General features: G+C 43.6%; 1 protein-coding gene across 1 annotated transcript in view; it reads left to right on the forward strand.

The window, feature by feature from the left end:
• Nucleotides 1-435: 435 nt before the first annotated feature.
• Nucleotides 436-20,506, forward strand: part of CDH4 (cadherin 4) — a 416,129-nt gene continuing 396,058 nt past the window's right edge. The window contains exons 1-2 of the mRNA XM_041417862.1: nucleotides 436-602; nucleotides 2,606-2,717. Coding sequence (XP_041273796.1) covers nucleotides 537-602; nucleotides 2,606-2,717 — 178 coding nt within the window. The 5' untranslated portion in view covers nucleotides 436-536. The remainder of the gene's footprint in view (nucleotides 603-2,605; nucleotides 2,718-20,506) is intronic.

Genomic DNA, 20,506 nt, shown 5'->3' on the forward strand with positions numbered 1-20,506 from the left:
AGTGCTGGGTTAGACACGATGATCAGGGAATCATCAAACCTGAGCTGCAAGGGGCACGGATCTTCAAATCCAACCCTTCAGTGAACGCCGGGCATCAAACCATAGCCTTGGCATCATCGGCACCGTGCTCTGTGATGTGAACCCACGATCTCCCTGCAACGCCGGCAGGTTGGTTGTGCTTCCTTCCTAGGAACACACCAGCATTTGGACGCGTAAGTTTCTTCTCCGGACAGACGAGGCTCCCGCGGATCGCGGAGCTCGTCAGGGCGCTGAGAGAGGAAGCGGCAGCGCCGCCGAACCTTTCCCCCTCCATCATCATCATCACCACCATCATCATCACCTTCATCCCCTCACTCCCCCCGCGGCGGGGCGGCGCCTGTCGCTTTAAGCGGCGCGTGCCCGCGCGCGCGGGGCGTGGCGTGGCGGCGGCGGCGCGCGGCGGGCGCTTCACCTGCAGCCCGGAGCGGCCGCGGGACCCGGCCGGCTCCGCTCCGCTCCTCGCTGTAGCGCTCCGCTCCGATCCGCCCGCCACGGACATGAGTGCTGGCCCGAGGCGGCGGCTGCTGCTGCTGCTCCTCCTGCCCGTCTGGGGCTCGGCGGCGGTAAGTAGAAACGGGCGCGGAGCCATCCCCGCCGCGGCTCCTCCGCGCCCGCCGCGGCAACTTCGGGCTTGTGGAGTGAGGGTGATGGTGGTGGGCGCGCGAGGCTCCTGCCTCTGCCCCCGCCGCGCTGCGGTTTCTCACCTCCTTTTTTAAAATCGAATCGCCGCTGTGCAGTTTTTAATTGGTTTTTTTTTTTGAGCTGCCGCTCAGGTGCCGCCGCGGTAGCGGCACAAGTATACGCTCCGCGCTGCGCCTCGCCGGAGAAACTTCGGGGGCAGCGGCGCGTCCCGGCGCGGAGCCGCTCCGAGCCCCGCGGAGCCCCGCGGCCGCGCCGCGCTCCCCGCCGAGCCCCGCTCCGCCCGCGCCCGCTGCAGCCCCTAACTTTTATTTTTGCCATAAACCCAACCGAGATGGCCCTGATCGTGCTGGGGGATGATGCTTTGAAACTTTGGGATTTTTAGTGTTTTATTCCCACGGCGGCTGAAATTGAAGGATTTCTGTAGAACATCAACAAGCGCCTGAACGCGTGGCTGCAGTGCTACAGAGCGAGCCGGGCGGCTGCTGGCTTTCGGGCTGGGCTGGCTGCGGGAACAAGAGCCGCTTATTTTTCTGCCTCAATTCCCCGGTGCCAAGTAGAATCCGTGAGGATGTCCCGAGCCTCGTGGAGGCTGGTGGGTGCCCAGGAATAGCCCCGATGCGCTCTCGCCTAGCGAGCACCGCTCTAATAATGGGGCGATTTCAGATTCGAAGCCCGCTCTCCTCGGCGAGACCCTTTGAAATGTTTCCCAATGGCAACATCTTGCCAGCCGCGGTCAGAGTCCAACAGAGCCGCCGCTTCCTTGCGCTTCCCATGCAGTAGCTGGCATCCGTCTCCCGAGCGTGATTTTAAGCCGAGTACGCTGGCTTGCGTTCTGCTTACTAAGCTCATCCGAAAGGACCCTTCTCTCCCATTCCTTTCTGTGTCTGATGCAGCGCAGTGTGTGTGCGGAGCGTTTGCGGGTGCGGGGGGCTGCGGTTCTCCCCCGGGAGGCAGGTGCACGCCTGGAGTTGCACTTTGCGGGGAAGCGCCGCTCCCCCGGCTGCAGCCGGCGCTGCCGGCTCTGGAGGCGGCGGAGGTGCCGGCAGCATCGCTAAGCGATGCTCTGGCTGGCTCCGCCGACAGCCCCGGCGCGTTAGAAATCCCCTGCCACCAGCACTTGTTAGTGCGTAAATCACCTGGCACTCTCCACGCATAAATCACGGGCTTGTGTGCTGTCAGCGAGTTTCTCTGGAGCTGGGGTCTGGGACCTTCCCTGCCGGGGAATCCCAAGGAGCTGCTGTGACTGGACTGCCCCGTCCCTGTGGCGGGGGCTGGATCCTCTGCTCAGTCCAAAGTTGCAGCTGAGTGTTTGGTTGGCTGCTTCCCTTAGGGTGCTGGCACGGCTGTGCACGATTCTGTGCATTGTCACGTTTTTAATTGGGAATCCCTCCATTCCTTCCCTCTGCCGGGGCAAGAGCAGAGCCTGGAGGGTCCCAGAGGCTGCAGCAGGCAGAGTCTGGGATGCTGCTGCAAGGGTGAAGGGGAAGGAAGGGTGTCCTCACCTGGTCGCAGACTCCTGTGCTTCTCCCCCTTCCATGCTGGGGTCTGCCCAGTTTCTCAGTAGCAAACCTCGGTGGTTTGGATGTTGCAACATCAGGCCTTTGCGTGTCTCCAGAGCGAGCACAGCGCCTTGATGAATTGCTGCTCTTTGTTTCCTCCCCTCTTCTGACAGTGCCCAGTATTCCAGCCTTCCTACAAACAATGCTCTCTTGTAGTCAGGCAACTATTGCTGGCCCATTTTATTTTTTGCAGCTACAGTATGGATCCACTCCAACAGATAGGCACTCTAACACAAGCAACTTCTACTTGCACACTGCTTTACTGTTCAGGTTTGCTCATGCCTAAACACTTCATCACTGGGTGCAAAACGTTTTCCCAAATGACAAAAGTCATGGTGTGCATTTTCCTTGTTTTGTTTTTGCAGGCACACAATGGGGATCTTACAGTTAGACCCACATGCAAGCCTGGCTTCTCAGAACAAGACTACACAGCATTCATCTCCCAGAATATCATGGAAGGGCAGAAGTTACTCAAAGGTAAGTGGAATAAAAAGCTTAATAGCTTCTGCAATGACTGTATTTTCAGGAGGTGAAAGGAGGCTTAAAGATGCTGGTTTTGATGGTGAAATTGTCTGCAGAATTATGTTTGTAGGAGGATGAAACACTAAGTGGTTTACCTGAGCACAGTTTTGAATACAGATGAATCATTCCAAGTCCGCTGCTGTCTGCTTCAGGTGGATTGTTTGTTACACCATGCGAGGTCATCACTTCACTCTTGAGTCTCCCACTCCCACCCTGTCTGAAGGAACTCAGCATCTGATATTTTAGAAAGTATTTTTATGCATGAAATGCAAAGATCCCTAAATTATCTCTGCTTTGAAATGGATGATAAAGCAGACGTTGTTGTTGGAAATGTGGTAAACAAGCCTACAGACATTCTGTTCACAAATGTGGCATTCATTTTCATTACTGCCCCACTGACAACATGAAAACACAGGCAAAAAGAAACTACCAATTAGCTTTATAGGAATTGCAGGATTATAACCACTTTTGTTTTGTGCTTGTAAACTCTAAGATGTCTCATAATCCAAATAACAGTAGATTATCCTGTGTATTGCTCTGTCTCCTTTTCAAGTTAAAAATAATTAAACTTTATATTTGCATGACACAGAGAAACACTTTATTCCAAGAGAATTTTTGAAGAGCAGAATCCCACCCTCCCCCAACAGTCCAGGAAGTTGGGGAGCACGTCAGGACTTGGTGCTCTACTCAAGGCTGTATAACTATTTTGCAGTGTTTTCCTGAGTACATTTTGCTCACATGCATGCCTCTGTGCCAGATAGCTGGGATTTCTGTCTTCCTCCAGACCAAACACCTGCTCTGTTGCTTTGATTTTTCTCAGAAGAGAGGGAGAGTTGTCAGTATTCTCTCTGGTTTCAGCAGAATCCAGGACTGGACATTTTTGCTCTGCATGAGCTGGCAGTCACTTTTGTTTCTGTGCCCAGTTGTCTTAGTGTTGCTGCTCAGGAATTCTCTTGACTGGCCTGGCATTAATTAGTAGACCTTGGGGAGTTTATTTTTAGTTTGAAGGGTAACCAAAGAGGGAATTGAGATGGATAAGCTCAAGATTAGGCAACCCTAAAGAGACCAAATACCAATAGTTCACACCCTTTGTAGTAATTTTTCCCAAACGTGACGGCGGCTTTACAGGTCAGTCTGAAAACTGCGTAGATTTCATGCTCTTTTAGCTTTTCAAATTATTTGATAAAAAATGTTCTCTGAGTATTGTAGAAAGCCGTTCATAAATATATTTTCTCAGAAGAGTGGTTTTTTGCAGTTTAGTGCTTGCTAAATTGTGCTGTGTTTATGGAGGTGGACAGCGAATGGAGCAGAAGGGTCTGCTCAAAGGCATTGGATGGCTGTGACTTGCAAAACAGCACAGTGGCTGTCATTTCATTTCTGGGTTAACTAATAATTTTTAAATATGAAATTATATTTACACAGGCTGTCAAGTTGATTTGAATGAAAATATATTTCTATTTGATTTTATCCTTTAGGGACCAGTTGTAGTTTTACATTAGTCATGGCAACCCTGCCTCTGATTTAGGGCTGAACTCACCCTGGGGATGTTATGTATCCATGCCCCACTTGTAAGATTCATGTCCTGATAATGTTGTCACAGGTTCCATGATTTAAAAGCATTTTCTCAACAAAAGAAGGAAGAAAAAAAGTGCAAGTGCTGTGTTTGCTAATAAGTAAACTATCATCTTTGCACCTTTTAATCTACAGTCAAATACATGCTGTTGTTTATCATAGGAAGCAAATATATCTAATTAATTTATACAATAATGGGCAAGAAAATTCTTCTTCATGCTTGTGTTGTTCTTTATATATACTCTAGCATGTAAAATTGGTAGTTTTCCAGTTTAGGTTTAATTTTACTTCCTAGCACTTGATGTGTCTGAAGCATAAAATGTTTATCTCTTTCTTCCATCTGGGTGAAGTATTGTACAATAGTTCAGACCAAAAATGAATTCAGATTGCTTACATTATCATGTTTGATAGATTGACATATGTACTATTTCACACCATCTTACCACGCAAAGCTCTGCTGCCAGCAGCTACCACCATCTTATTCATCAGCATTCAGTAATTCATCTTGCAGGCCAAATGGGACTGTTTGCCTGAATTAAGAAAAAAAAAAAAAAAAAGGAAAGTAGGCAGAAATTCACCTGTCAGTGCTTTCCTGGAATCTGGGGGTTGGAAGAAGTGTGTCTGTAGCTTGGATGGCTCTCGGGGGATTTAATGGAGTGAGCATGAGGTTTTTATGGACAAATGCTCACCTTGTCCTTAGGAAGGTGAGGTGGGCAGTCCTGGGACAGTTTATCCCTGAAGGTTTGTCCATCAGAAATCAGGGAGCATGCAGCCCTCAGCATGATGGTGAAATTCCTCCACACCACGGTGAAGTTTGGATGTTCATGGTTTTGTGTGGCAATAAATAAACCTGTCATTTCCCTTTTAAGCTTTGCAAGATCCAGATCTCAAATGTATGCACTGTTATGAATGCATCAAAATGAAAATGTTTATAGTATTCTAGGTTTGAATCAAGTTAAACAGATAATCACTGCTTATAATTGGTTTATTCCAATGGAAATAGCTTAGCCTTAATTTGACAACAAGAGCTTTTACAGAGTCATTGTTTTATTATAAGTATGCCGTAAGCTATTAGCTACTACTTTGTGGTTCATCTTATTTGCCTGAGTCAGCTCTCTAACATGCTCAAAACATACAGATTCTAGCAGGAGCTATTTGTTACACAGTAATTAACTTGTTTATGATAAATGGATGGGAGAAATGTCACGGCATTTTGTTTTATGTATAAATGAAAAGCATCTGCATTCTAAAAATTTCATGTTAATTAGACTTAAAATAGTTTTCCCCAGTAGTACCACAAATACCACATGCTGCACATCACTGCCAGCACTGTGGCCTGATGATGGGGTGGTAGCTGAGGTGATTTGTGGAGCCAGTGCCTTCCTCAGAAATGCCATCACTGCATCTCTTAATGAAAGCTACTGGAGTGTAATCTGTTATACTTTTTTTGTCTTTGTTTTTGTTTGCAGGATAATAACTTAGTCTTGATCACTGATGCATGATAATGTTTAAGATAGCTTCGTTAAGTATTTTGTTCTTTAGCCTAAGGGCAAGATCTCCATGTCTGCAGTATGGCAGAGGACGATTGTGGCACGGGGATCTTTTCCTCTTTGTTAATTATTCATGTTAACTTAACGTGGTGAGAACATAGGTCCTGAGGGGTGGGGAGCAGGGCCATGTAGGGCTGCACTGAAGCAGTTCAGCAGTGTCCCAGGGGATCTGATTCCTGATGTGAACTCAGTGTTTGGGAGTGATGAAGACCAATGGCCTCCTGGGGAAGGAAGGAGAGAAGGAGTAGGATGCTGAAAGTGGTGTGCAGTATGACACTCTTGCTGTTGGATTCATGCCCTTTTGGATTTTTTTGTAGTGCCTTTCAAGATTATGATTAATAAAAAATATGCTTTTCGGAATTAGAAGTTGAGGTTTAATTGGCACGCCGTGAGGCTGTGGTGACTGGGAGTGGGTGGGATGACATCAGGCTGTTGGATGCATCATTTCTGCAGTGTGGCCCCACCAGGGTTCCAGCACCTCTCAAACACACCTAAACAAAACAACTCACAGCACACAACACGAGCAAATGAGAGGTACAGCCACTTTTTTGTGTTTTCTGTGCATCCCTTTGTGTGCAGTGATTCTTGTTTCCTTGCCCAGCCCGAGCAGTGCCTGTGCTGATGGAGCAGGGAAACTTCTCTTGTGTGGGCAGCCATGTCTGGGGACAAGTGTGTGGCAGCACACTTTATTTTCATATGGGGAGATGAATAAACTCTGCCAGCATGTTCTGCTCTGAGCAAATGTATGAAACCAAAGGTAGCCAAGCTCATGCAAATGCATAAAAGTGTAATTGCTTCTATTCTGGGATTTTTTACTAGCATGATTTTTGGTTAAAAAATACATAAAAGCTTTATTGGAATTATGCTTTTTTTTTTTTTTTTTTTAAGAAGAATTCACTATGGAAATAATCTCTTGTAAGTTTTTGAGAGGTAGGATGTTTGTCATGGTCAAAAGCTTTTTGTTCTCTCCACTGGGACTTCAAAACCTCCATCCTTTTCAGCCCTTACCACATCCAATATTAAAACTTAGGAAGGCTGTGAATGCTGTTTAGAATGACTGCATAGACCAAAGAACCACAGCATCTCCCTGGGATAGTGGAGAATACTGTAGATGGTGTAGGCTTCCCACTTTTCCTGGATTTAGAGTCCAGAAAATACCCAGTACTCATCTGCTGTCAGTTTTGGCAGGAGCTTGGATCCCACAGGTAAAGGTGTGGCTCTGAAGGATGTGTGGATGTCTGAGGATGCCCTGCCCACAGTCATGCCTGTAGTCTCCCAGGTGCTCTCTGGTGTTTCCTAAGGGTGATTTTGGAAAGGGAAGAGCCTGAGGAATGCTGGATTTGTTCTGGTGTTTGGTGAGGTTGTTGAGCACCTCTTAGGGTTGCTCGGTGCTTGCAGCAGCTCTGCTGCAGCCTCCTGGAATAGCCAGTGTCTTCTCCAAGCTGCTCAGAGTTGAAAAAAACAGAGGCTTTTCCATTTGTGTTTTCATTATTTTCTGGTCTGTGATTTTGCATGAAAAGCAGTTACTGCAGTTATTGTAGATGTAATTAGCTTCACAGTTCCCTAATAACATCTGAAAGTAGTAGAGCAGCTACCAGGAGCCCGGAACTCACCCTCACCTTTCTTCAGCCCTTTCTTGGAGGAAAGGGAGGCAGGCAGGAATCAGCTCTTTGTGTTTAGCTTGCACAAGCTCCAGTGGAGCTGCCTCTCAGAAAGCACTTCTCACATTCCACTGGACAACTTCTTCTAAAAGCAGTTTCTCGTGATGGGCACGTTGCAAATCAAAACCATCATTTTCATCATGAGTTCCAGGGGAGACCCCAGAAAGAGCTGTTGCAGAGCAGGGAGCTGCTGATGCCTATGTATTTTTAATGTTGTTCTTCAGATCTAACTTCTGACACAAAAATGATGTTTAAGATGACATTTTTATCTAAATAAAATTGCAGTTAATGAGACTGGAGTAGTCAATAACACTCTGTAGAGTTAATCCCCTTACACTGTTTAATAACTGTATATATTGCTTTCTAGTTCAGAGCTTTGAACCAAATTCCTCAAACCCAAGCAAAATTACATTTTTCTGCATTCTGGGGAGTTAACTGATTTTTATCTGAATAAATCTGCTTCTCCAACAACAGACTTGAAGCTTCTCTGTTTTTTCAGGGATTTGTCTGTTAGAGAATTGTGCCGCTTCAAATTAGGCATTCTAGATAGGTATTAAGAAAGAAGATGAAACAACAATTTCTGTTGAATAATTTATTCATTTCTTTATTTATGCTTAGGCTTTTAGGAAATAAGCTGTGTCTGGAACAGTATCAATTAGTTATTTATTGTGAAATACCTGTTGTTTTGAACGCTAAGCTGATCATTTTAGGGCTTTTAAGGTTGGAAAATGTTAATTTTAAAGTCAGTTCTTTGTACGGGAATTGACTGTCACTGACAGAGCTCATGAGCTCTGATCTCACAGAGCAGATGCTGAAAGCATTCTGGAAATTACGGTTTTTGCATGTGGCAATTGAAACTTATTTATTCTAGCAGTGAAATATTTTCTTGCCTAATTTTCATTGACCTAATGCCAGTTCTCATTGCCTAATTTCATTGATATTTATGTGCAGGCCTCCTTCTGCCTTAATTTCTATCCTGGAAATGAGTCTCATGTTTTTTTAGATGGAATTTATTTCATTGCAAACTCAAGCTGGGGAAGTACTTGGTTCCACAGCAGCATGGGCCATGTGCACAGCTCATAGAATATTTTAGCAATATAGATAATACTTAAAAGTCTTATTTGAAGGGCAAGAAGAGATTAAAACTACAGAGGATAGGATTTCATTGGAAATCTGCTGCTTAATGTTTCTCATAGAATGAATTTGAGTAACATAGGGAAAGAGGGGAGTTTGTTTGATTTGAGGTTAGTGGTATATTCAGAATTAAGGCCATTGCTGTATCAAGTGGAATTTTTTATTTTCAGGCAAATGGAAGTAGTAAGAACTAAGAGCAGACAGTGGTGTTTGAAAAGCAAAGACCAGTCCTTGTCAACTTTGAGTGGTTTGCAGGGGGTTGGGATGAACCTGTCACTGTGATTCCAGGCAGATTTCCCCAGGATCCTGATGTGGAGCACTGCAGGAGGAGCCTCTGCAGACTCGATGCAATTGATCTATATCCCTTTTTGTGTGTGTAAACCTTCTGTGCCCTAGCCAAAGCTTCTGAAGAGGATTTGGCTTCACATGGCATTCTCCTTTTGGTGCCTACGTGACCCCCAGGGTTGTTTTTCCAGGTAAAGCCCAGAAGTGTCCTTGGCCAGCCCTGCCATGGCAGGGTTTTCTTGCTGCTCGGGATGCCATGATATATTTGTTTAGATATTTTAATATTTATTATTATTTCTGAAATGTGAGTGCTGGGATTGTTTAGCCTGGAGAAGACTTTACAATTGTGTATAAACTCCTTGTGAGAATGTGCTGAGATGAGGTGCACAGACGAAGGGCAGAACAAAATGGGTGCTAACAATGAAATACAGGACACTGCACTTAAATGTGGGAAGAAACTTTCAGCCTGAGGGTTGTCAGATGCTGGAGGAGGTTTCTCAGAGATGCCATGAGGTCTCTGTTCTTGGAGATACTTGGAACCCACCTGGAAGTGGTCCTGGAACCTGCTTTGGCTGTCCCTGTGCTGAGCAGGGGCTTGGGCAAGCAGCTCTGCAGCCTCCCCTGGGCTGTGACCTGGGAGACACTGTGCAGGTGAACAGGTGAAAGGACAGAGGCATGAACTGAGCTTTTCTTCAAATACAGATCACACAACTTTAAATAAAAACATTGCAACAGCCTGCAAAACGTGATCTTTACTGGGAAATTGTGTTTCTTTAATTTCTTGGAAGCACAACCTCTAAAGAGCAAATAATTGAAACACTAGGGACTAGCATTCAGCTGTTTGCTTCCATTAATGTCCAGACTTAACCTAGGCATAGTTTGTCTCCTGGCGTAAGAAAATGTAACACTTAACATTGAAAAAGCACTCAGTTTCCTCTTTATTTTTAGTAGAATGAAAGAGAACATGGGGGGCTACTGTTTAACCCAAAATATTTGTCTTATAACCAGCTACTTTGCTTCTTTCAGGACGATGTTTGTTTCCTAAGCAAGTTTTCTGCAACATGAGAAACACTTGGGCTGAGCAAGATCTCTTTTTGCCACAGGCTTGCAATTTCTCTTGTTTATGTTCATTATCTCTAATTTATTTATTAATTTTGGATTGCAGTTGCACAGAAGGAGCGTGAAGTGGCAAATGCTCTGGCATATGGGCTGTGCTGTCACTGGGAGCACTCAGCAACCCCGTGCCTCGTGACCCTGGGCTGCAGCATCCACATTCCCCTTTCCTGCTCAATTATGCTACAAAATAATATATATATGTATATATATATATATATATTTTTTTTTTGCCATGCCCTCACCACTCTGGTGATGCTAGCAGAGAGCCAGTGGCAGTAACTCAGGGCTGTGCTGCTCGCAGGGGTCACATCAGCTGCAGCCCATTAACACGAGCCTGCTAATAGCAGCCACTGTGTGCAACGCACAGCGGGGGTGTTGGAAGCTCCTCCAAGGACCCTGAAGATATGTATGGGCCACCCATGAAGGAAGAAAAAGTAAAATAGATGCCCTTTCTGCTTTGAAATGAGCCAGTCTGTTTTCACTGATACCCAGAAGCACTGCAGTCATTAAAGGCTATTACTATGCCTATTATAAATCACAATTTCCTAGCAGTTCAGAGGTTAGTCACAAATTTTGTTACAATGAGTTTTTCTCATAGTAATTCCAATCCTTATTAAACAAAATTGTCTTTAAAATAATTATGAATGTAGCAATTATCCAAAGATAAATAGTCAGGATTACAAGATTTGTTCTATACAGAGCTGTGTATCAACTCTCTGTCAGTTCATGTCTAGAGAATCATAAAAGGCAGGTCAGTGAAACAAATGTCTGTTACTTCACCATGTACCAAGAAAAGCGTATTGGAATTATTGGTATATGAAAGAAAAACATGCAAGCTTGGTAAGATGGTGGAAAATAAAGAAATTACTACAGGTGCAAGTCAGGAGTAGTTTAAAGTATGAAATGTAATAACCTGTTTGTTCCTGATGTAGCCAGTAGGGGTGCACAGATAACTCTGTATAAATGCCACCGAGAGCTGTTTGTGGTGTCACCTGGACCTGTTATGTTGGTGTTTCCTGGGCTCAGAACCGGGGCTCAGGAGGATTTCTGGTGCACACTCCTTCCCCAGGGCAGGAGCTGCTCCCTTGTAACAGCTTTGTCCCTGATGTGGGCTTGAAGATCATGGCTGGGGACCAAAGCCAATATATTACTTTGCTTCCCTTTCCTTCCTCTGAGTTTAAGTGGAGCTCTCTTGATGCAATTTAACTCTGTTTGTATTTATCATGGACACACAGAACAGTTGCTGATTTTTTTTTTTTCTCTCCCCAACACAAGTGAATTATATTTTTTTTCAGGTTCTCTAGGCTGAACTTCTCATTTTTGCCTTTTGTGTGTCGTGCTTGGCTCCCTCCTCTGATCCCTTGTCTTTGTTACTAACACGATACTCCAGGTTGATGTGATGCTGCCAGCCAAGTCTCACAGTGCTGAACAGACAGGGAATATTACTCTGCCTGTTTTGCAGGCAGCACTCCACTTGATTTATCTAATGTGATGATTGCTTTTTTTCTTAGCAGTATGATACTGTTGACTCATGTTCAGCTTGTGATCCAGTATAACCTCCCACATCATTTTTTGATGAACTGCTACCTACCCAGTCATTTTCTATATGTGTAGTTGATTAATCCTGCTGAATTGTGTTACCTTGCTCCTCTTCTGTTGAATTACATCTTGTTTTTGTTTTATCATCAGCCTTATCTAACTGGTTTGGATTGTTTTGAATTCTGATCTCGACATCCAACAGCGTTGCAGTTGCGTCCTGCTTGCAGATGTAACCAGCATATGCTGCATTCCTTTATCTGTTCTGTTAATAAAGGATTGAACAAACCCAGTTCAAAACAGGCTGTGGCAGTGCCCATGTGATAGAGCCTTCTGCTCTGACCATGCACCATGAAAACATGCTCTGGGTAGTTATTTCAGTAACTAAAATTGGAATGGTGGCTTGGTGAGCAGAGCCTTTAATGTCTTGATGTTGTCTATTGGGATTCGTGGAAACACAATTCCAAATGTCCTCAGTTGTCAGTACTTTTCCTGACTTTTATGAGAATTACAAACATTGGGACCTTTGAACTTTCACCATCTAGAGGCGTTCCAGGTTAAAAGCCTGGGCTAGGTTCATGGAATTTCAACCAAGTGCTGTTGCTGTTGGAGAGGAAGGACTGCTGGAATTCTCTGCCCACTGGGTTGTTTAAATGCCCCAACTGCAGGAGCAGAGGTGTGTCCAGGCTACAGGACAAAATGTTCAGCTTGGCTTTCCTCAGGATGCTGGAGGTCTGCTTCTTAAAAGCCATTTTTGTTGACAGAGCTGTTACTAATCCTAGGGTGAGCTGGAAGAACAGGATTAAATGAAAGCCACATCAGGGCTGTACCTGGATGTGGAGTATGCACTCTGGTGTGACCTGTTGCCACTGATGGCTGGGAATTTCCACTTTGCTGTGTTCCCACTTCCCAGCTCATCCTGGAAGATGAGGAAAGCAAGGTGTGCACTCTACACAGACCAGCTGGGTGTTCCACTGCCTGTTGTTATAGATCTGTATTATTCACAGAGCTTTTCAGGAGGCCTAGCCCACACTGAAATATTTTACTGTTTAGTATCTCTCTTTAATTTTGTCCATCACACCTCTGTGTTTTGGTAACTGAAGAAAGGTAGATGCTGTTCCCTGTGCTGGAGGAAGAGGCTCTCTCTGCTGAAATCTTCTGGAGCATCTCAATTTAGAGGCAGAAAAGAGCTGGGGTAGAGAATTTTGAGTATTTTGCTCCCAGGGAAAATCCTTTCCTGAGGCAGAAAAAGTCATTGTTTCAGACCCTGTGTGCTCTGGTGCTTGACTTTTAGGAGCCTGATGTTGCTCGCTGGTTGCTTGGCTCCCTTCAAAACAGGTTTACACAATTACACATGAAAGGCAGCTGTTCTGCTCATCTCCATAAACCTTAAATATTTTTATTTTGTGCCTGAATTATTTTGGAAAATAAGCTTCCACTTATTTACCTTTTTATGGGCTTCTGAACATTTTTTAATTGATTCAGTGCTTCCTTTTGGTCCTCTGTAGAGGCCAAAGCAATGTGGGTAAATGGCATTATTAAAAAAAAAAAAGATTTTTCATGTTTAGATTTTTCCTTTGCCAGTGGACAGAAGGGACAGGTTGATGATGAAGAAAAATATCTGTATGGTTGATAGGATGAAGGAGAAACTATAGGTCAGGGCAGAATTTGGAGTGATGAAATATTCAGGGATTGCAGCTATAAAAATATGTTTGGATTGCACCCAAAGATTTCCCCATCCTCTTTTCAAGCTGCCAGAAGAGACCCTCATCAGGAGAAGTTCAGTGATCTCTGGAACGCTAAACTCTAGATGCCTGTTCAAATAACTGAATAGGAGATTGATTATCTCTGTGCAAAGTTTACTGAAAGATTTTTCTTCTTTTTTTTTTTTTTTTTGTTTGCCTGGAGTCTCAGATATAAGAGAAATTCAAAGTTAAAAGGCTGGTTGCTGTATCTGCTAGTCAGCAAACTACTCCAGTTGTACCAGGTGCTTTTGAGACCACCTGACAAGAAGAAAGTGAGGAGATTTGGGTTGGGCAGGATTAAAATTTCTTCACCAAAGAGGTGGTTAAAGACTGGCACAGGGCAGTGGTGGAGTCACCATCCCTGGGGGATTTAAAAGCCATGAGGATGTGGCACCTGGGGCAGGGGACAGCGAGTGGTAGATGATTCTTGGGGGGCACTTCCAAGCTCAGCAATGCTCTGATGCCCTCCCAGAGGGGCTGTGTGTGTGTGTTGGCAAAGCCTGGGCTGGTGTTAGCAGAGGTTTCAGCCCACCCTGCTCACTGAACAGCCAGGGCATGGCCCTGTGGGCATTCCTGAGTGCTGCATTAACCAGAGATCAGTGCAGATGAGGCATTTCACCGGAATGAATCTTCCTGTATTTTCAATAAAACAAAGTTTCATTTTCCCTTTCTCCTGTCAATTGAGACCTAGCATTGGCTGTATCCTACTAAAGCAGAACCAAGCAGTGGTGGTGGGACATCCAGGCTTACCTGTGCAGTAATAGAGCAAGGAGCAAGTTTCATTGCTTGGGAGCTGTGATGATGAAGCCAAGTTCTGTAAATGCAACAGTTGTGTCCTTTGGCAATGCATCTGTAAGAGGGAGAGTTTGACATCTGTGGAGTGGAGCTGTTCGGGAAAAAAATACAGAAAATTAAAATAAGGGTGGGTGGGAAGAAGTGTTGTGGGTGCCTGGAGCCCTGGGGACTCCACAGAACTGCTGGGCCAGGGTTCGTGTTGGGTCTGGAAGTGGTGCAAATTATGAAGACTTAAGCAAAGACAGTATTTCTGCAACAGTTTATTAACAGTCTGAGTGGTTTTTTGACCTTTCATCTGCATCGGGTCCCTTGTGAGCAGTCTTTTATTGCAGTATATCTGTCTGTGCTTCCTGGAGAAATTGTAGGGAATCCACACACTGAGAAACCTGTTCTTAGGAGAGCTGTCCTGAAAAAGGAAAAACAAAGAAACCAAACAAACCAACAAATCCCAACAGCAAGAAGTAAAGAAAAAAAACCCCTCAAGGTTATATATCAAAATCTGTAACACATGCTCAAAAAAAGTTAATATCTGGTGAATGTCAATTAAGTTCTTCCTCGGCTAATAAATAGCTTAGGAGGTATAAAATTTAATACTCTTAAAATTGCAGAAGCCTTTGAAGAACACATTTAAATTGGACTTGTTGGAAGAAGGAGATTTAAGACTGACCTGTTCAGAGGTGAGTAGTGAAAAAGATGTGATGGAGTGAGGCTGCATTCCTTCAATACTGAGGCCTTTTGCCTTAAGTTATTGTTTCCTGAGGTGGCTCTTGGAACAGTTTATTTTTAGATTCTTGTGTAGCACATCAGCTGAACTGCGCTGGTACCAGTGGCCTGTTTATTTCTGAGCCTATTTTTAAGTGTTTCTGAGGCTCAGCTGGGCTGGGAGTGGGTCACTGTGCCACACAAAGAGCTTCAGGAGCAGCTGTGTGGTTCTGCCCGTGGCCACACCTACAGGTCCTGCTCACTTTTGCTCTTAAAGCATCAATCTGTTCCCATTTCAGGCACCAGATTCCCACTTTCCTTCTGTTCTCTCCCCACCATGGTCACCTGTAGGTAACAAGCGAGATGTGTGCACGTTTCTGAGGGTGGTTTTAGGCACGTTTTCTAAAATTTATGATGGATCTGGCTTTGAGAATTGAGTAGATGAGCAACAGAAACTGCTCTGAGGTCACAAGAAATGTTGTGCTTGTTCTGAGTTTATTTAGAAATCAGAGCAAACCAGACTTTGCCTAGTTGGCTTCCTTCCTCAGGAGCAGTACCTCCTGTTTTTTTCCCACTTGTGTGTTTTTTCCTAATCCCAGTGGCAGTCATTTTTTTGGCACTTGCAGTTAGGAGAAAAAAAGTAATACATGGCATTTGTTTTGGCGCTGGTTGTGACTCATAAATAGGGATAACATCTGTGCTGATAGTTTTTTGTGATATATAACCAGATTGAATGAACAAAGTTTTCATTTATTGCTTTTCTTTTGCCATTGTTATATTTAGGGAGCTCCAGTGTAACGAGTGAAAATATATGCTTATGTATATTGCTCATGAATAGATCAGAATTTATATACATCCTGTGAATTTCAATTTGGCCACTGTATCTTTTTAAACTAAAAATGGCTTATAGCCATTCCCTGAGCCTAAAACTTTTTAAGGATCCTTCCCAAATCTTAGTCTCTTGAAGGCTCGTACTGCTGCCAAGTCCACACCATTCTTTTAATTAAAAAGACAAAAAAAGAGAAGTGAAACTTCCAGTGGATGTAAATCCTGATAATCCTGAAATGATGTAAATCGGTGCAGCTCCTTAAGTCATTGGAAGTATTCTGACTTACATCTACTGAAAATCTGGCACATAATATTCCTGCTGGTCCTTTCTTCTGCCCAATAGCTGCTCTACACAGAGTTGGCACCGTGGACAAAGCACTCTCTTACGAGCTGATCGAGGGTGGCACGGCTTCCAGCACTGCTGATTCAGCACAGCAGAGGCCATTTTCCTGATTTCTTTGTGAGTTAGATTAAATTACTCTGCAGGCTGGACTGGAGCCACAGGCCATAGTTTTACAGCCTTATAACATGGTATCCTAGCCCATGGCATCTGAGAGGTCTGGCTGTGTGTAAAGCTCTTCTGCTTTGCTGCAAAGGATTTTTGGATTTGGCGCTCGGTCCCTTTGTGAGGCTCACGGCAGCAGGACTGGAAATATTTTGATTGTCTTGTTGAGATACACTAAAGTGGGGCTCTGTTAATGGAGGGAAGGGACATCATGGGGGTTAGGTTAGTATGAAAACTCCACGGTGTGTGTTTGTCATGGCAACGTTTCTTTAGATTTGCGTTACAGAAATGCAGGATAATAAATAACAAATGCGGGATTTAATGAGTATAACACAACAGGAGCACCAGTGAGGCAAGAGAAAAAATTTGGGGAAATCCACTTCCGTTTGTGTCTCAGTACAGGTACATTTCTCATCTAATCTGAGCAGGTTTGGAGATGAACCAAGGGATAGCAGTGGGGAGATGCCCTTTGTGGTGAGCTGTGCCCTGTTCGCATCCTATGGAGCTGGGGTGCCCTGCTCACATCCCCCGGAGCTGGGATGCCTGTGACTGCTCTAGCAGGCACATGGGCAGAGGCAGAAGCAGCTTTTCTGTTCTCTGGCAGCTGCTGGCTTTATGTATTTCCAGAGCAGAGCCAGCTCTGCTGTGCTCTGCAGTTGGGCTGCACGACTGCAGCTCACAGTGAAATTTGTCCAGTTGTCTTTGGCCAAGTCCTGCTCTTGCTCTGATTTACCCTTTCCCCTCCAATCCTCGTGATTGCAAAAGGGACGCTGGCAAAGGGAGAAAACAACTGTTAATGAGGAGAGAAAAGGTCAAACAGATCAAGTAAAAGTCATCCTGCTTCCAGCATAGAGAACAATCGAAGCTAATCCTGCCCAAGCCAGGTGTTGTACTGAAGTTAAGACCAGGCTTAAAGAATTTTCACCATAAATTTGGAAGCTTCACTCTGTCCCTTCTCCCTCACCTGGCTTCCAGTCACATTGTTTTATAGTTTTATGGAGCTTGCCTTGTATCAGGATGGGCACCCCATATCTGGTTATCTTGGAGATGCATTATTGCCTTTCAGCTTTATCTCTGTAGTCTAAAAATTAAAATAAAAGCACCACCAAGCAAAACCTCTGGTCTCTGGTTTTAATACAAAGATAAATATATTTTTACAAATAGAAAGTGTTTTTGATTCAGAACATCAGGCAGCAATTCTCTGGGTGTGATACAGAGGCAAAGTTCATGTTGCTGGTTTCAGTGCAAAAACAAAAGTGGGCAGATCAGGAAATTTGTTTCTGAGTGGTTTTTTCTATTTTCTGAGCCCTAGTTCAGTCTCATGGACTTTGGTAGAGCTGCTGCACAGAGGGTTTATCTATTGATTTCTGAATGTATTGTGCTGTTAATCTAAAACCTCTTTCCCCAGTGGAATTTCTATTCAGAAGACTCTAGCCAAGCTCAAGAAAGTTATTTGATTTGGGGAGTTTGAAAGAATAATAAAAGAAGGATTGATGCAGTTGGATTTTCATGAGCTCAGTCTTCTAGTGAAATAGTCAGGCTTCTTCCTCCTGTGTGTGTCTGTGGTGGTTGGCTCATTATTTAGGAGGAAGGCAGAGTATGGAGATCACTTAAGTTTTACTGCCTGAGAATTTTGCAATTATGAAACTTGTTCAGAAGAAAGTAATGAGAGCAGTTTTGGTGATATAACAAAATATAAAAATTAATGGGTTAGTGCAGCTTTGTCTTTCCATAAATTTGTGTGCTTTATTTTGTAACAATTGGGCCTTTCATACTAATTTTTAAACTAGTAAAAATTTAGTGCCAGTATTTGGGAAATCCATGTAATTTCCCAATAAGACATTTGTGGCAAGGGAATTGCACCATATAAACCAGGGAACTTTGTTCCTCAGATATTTCCACCATCCTTTAAGTACTGAAGATTAAGTAAGCTTTTTAAAAGAGCTGAGACAGGAGAGAAGATGGTGCTTTATGGATCTTGTTGTTATTAAAATGTTCATTACTTCTGCTGAGAACTGAATATGGGAACAAATAGTCTCATATTACAATAAAAAACCCCAAAAAGTTTCTATCTGCCTTTTTGTGCATTGGTGTTGTCTGTAGTGCAGGAGTTAATGAAGCAGACCAATATGATGAAATTGGTAGTGAAATGAAATAACATTGAGAGGGTTTTTAGCTTATGGGGACTAAGGTCCTGTCCAGCTAAAATCAGTTGCCCTTGACCTCACAGTGCCTATGGCTGGTCCAGTAATAGGTTTATTCAATTTCATTAGGATGTTGTCAAGTTAAGTCAAGGAAGGTGAATTTTTATCTAAAAAGAGGTTCCTTGTGAGAGTTCCGTGTCTCTAGAGTTCCTCTAGAATTCCCTGTCTGTAGTTTATTAGACATGATTATTTTTTTTCCTTGGGTCTGGAAGCACACTTGTTGCTCTTATTTATGCAAAAAAGGCAGCTCTCTGGAGGTATGAGATTAACCTGAGGCATTATTTCATTGCAGACCCAGGTGGGAAGCTGGAAGTTCAGAGTATGCATGAAGAATTATCTGGGTATGAGGCAAAAAGTTGTATTAACTGTGCACTTAGTCTTTGTCAGCAGCATTTAGAGTTTCTTCAGCCCTTGTGGTGACTAACCTAGCAGAATTTATTGGTGAATAGTTCAATTTGCTTAAATGGGCTGATTTTCTTGAGTAGGCAGAAATTACATCTTCTTTCAGAATGTCTCAGATTCAGTTCAGCTGAAAGGCCAAATCCAGATTTGACTTGTTTTTCTTCCCAAACACCTGTTTAAGCACAGGGTGAATAGGACACCCAGGGTTTGGCTGAGGGAACTGTTCAGAGGGACTTAATTTGCTGGTTCTGGGGTAAAGAGTTGCATTTAAGATTGGTTTGAAAACTCAACTTTGAACCAGATAGGAAACAAGAGATTTTTGTTTGTTTGTTTGTTTGTTTGATTTTTTGTCCTTTTTTCCTTTTTCCTCCCCCCCATGTAGAAATAAGTGCTTTAGAATATCTGAACCATCTACCAGTATAATTTCACTGCTGAGAATTGGGTAACTGTGTAAAATTATATTGACCTGAGGGGATTGAAATATAGAAGTGGCCGTGTGCTTAACTGTGCAGGAATCAAACTGTTTTACTGATAACATTTTATTGATTCATCTTCTCTGGGTGTTACAAGTAGCCTGAAGCCTGGCAAAATGAGCTGGCAATGTTTCTGTGTTGTGGACGTTGCAGTATTGCAGCTCTTTGTAGGTATTGAAATTTTATATATGGGCTTGAGAGCTCACGTAATTATTGTGATTTGTAATGACTGAGACTGCAGATGGGGCTTCCCAGAGGCTTCATTTCAAGCTAGATAACTGGTAATTTCTCTTTTCTTTTTAAGAATCTGTTGTCCCTCCTTTTCTCTGCAGCTGCTGAGGTTTTTCTCTGTGAAAAGCTGAACCGTATCTCTGACTTAATGAAGATGTGTAAAATGATTGAAATTGCCTTAACAAGGCAGCACTCTATACAGAGCAGCAATGAAAATGTGTCTTGCTGTTTGCAAGGGATACTTTGTCCTTTTCATAAAGAAACTGTGCCTTCCCACCATATTATAAAAATAATAACAATTAAAAAATATCCTTCTTTTGACAAAGCTTTAAGAAAAGGAACGGCTTAAAAGACCACAATGGCAGATTGTGAGTGCAACCTGCATGTGTTGACTAATTAAATTCTTTTGAAAGAGCTAATTTCATGTATTTACTTAATGAAAGCTTATTTAAGATTTTAATGATGTGGGTCTTTTCTCTTCAGCAGAATGCCAGATTGACTCATGACATATTTTTACACAGGCTTCACTCTGCTGTGAACAACAGTGGTTGGAAATGTGAGCACTTGATAAAGTATCATTAAATTAGCTTATTGTAGTTGCAGATTTTTATTACGCTACTTCGCCACGATATGAATTGATCGCGTTGTGCTTGCTGGTTTTAAAGGTGCAGCTTTGTTATTGATTGTGCTACTTTATCTCAGGTGCTTCATCAGCCTGCTGGCAGGCTGGTTCCCTCTTCAATTTTAGGAAGTACTGGCTTTGTGCATTTCTTTATTCTGTGCCTTTTGTCTGTGTGCATGTCTTTTTTATTGTAAATACCCTCAGAGATCCTGTTTTGGGGTTGTACCGAGCCCTTGTGCTCAGCAGCTCTGCTGTGTCCTGGAGCTTTGGGTGCTGCTGGAGGGAGGTGAAACACTGAGTGTCCCATGTGGAAGCACTGCTGGGTGGGTTGTTGTCCTCAGCTGATTTCCAGGGAATTAGTGAGATTTACCAACACAGAGGGG

Source organism: Onychostruthus taczanowskii, unplaced genomic scaffold, assembly GCF_017590055.1.
Source record: "Onychostruthus taczanowskii isolate IOZ18803 unplaced genomic scaffold, ASM1759005v1 scaffold57, whole genome shotgun sequence".
Taxonomy (NCBI): Eukaryota; Metazoa; Chordata; class Aves; order Passeriformes; family Passeridae; genus Onychostruthus; species Onychostruthus taczanowskii.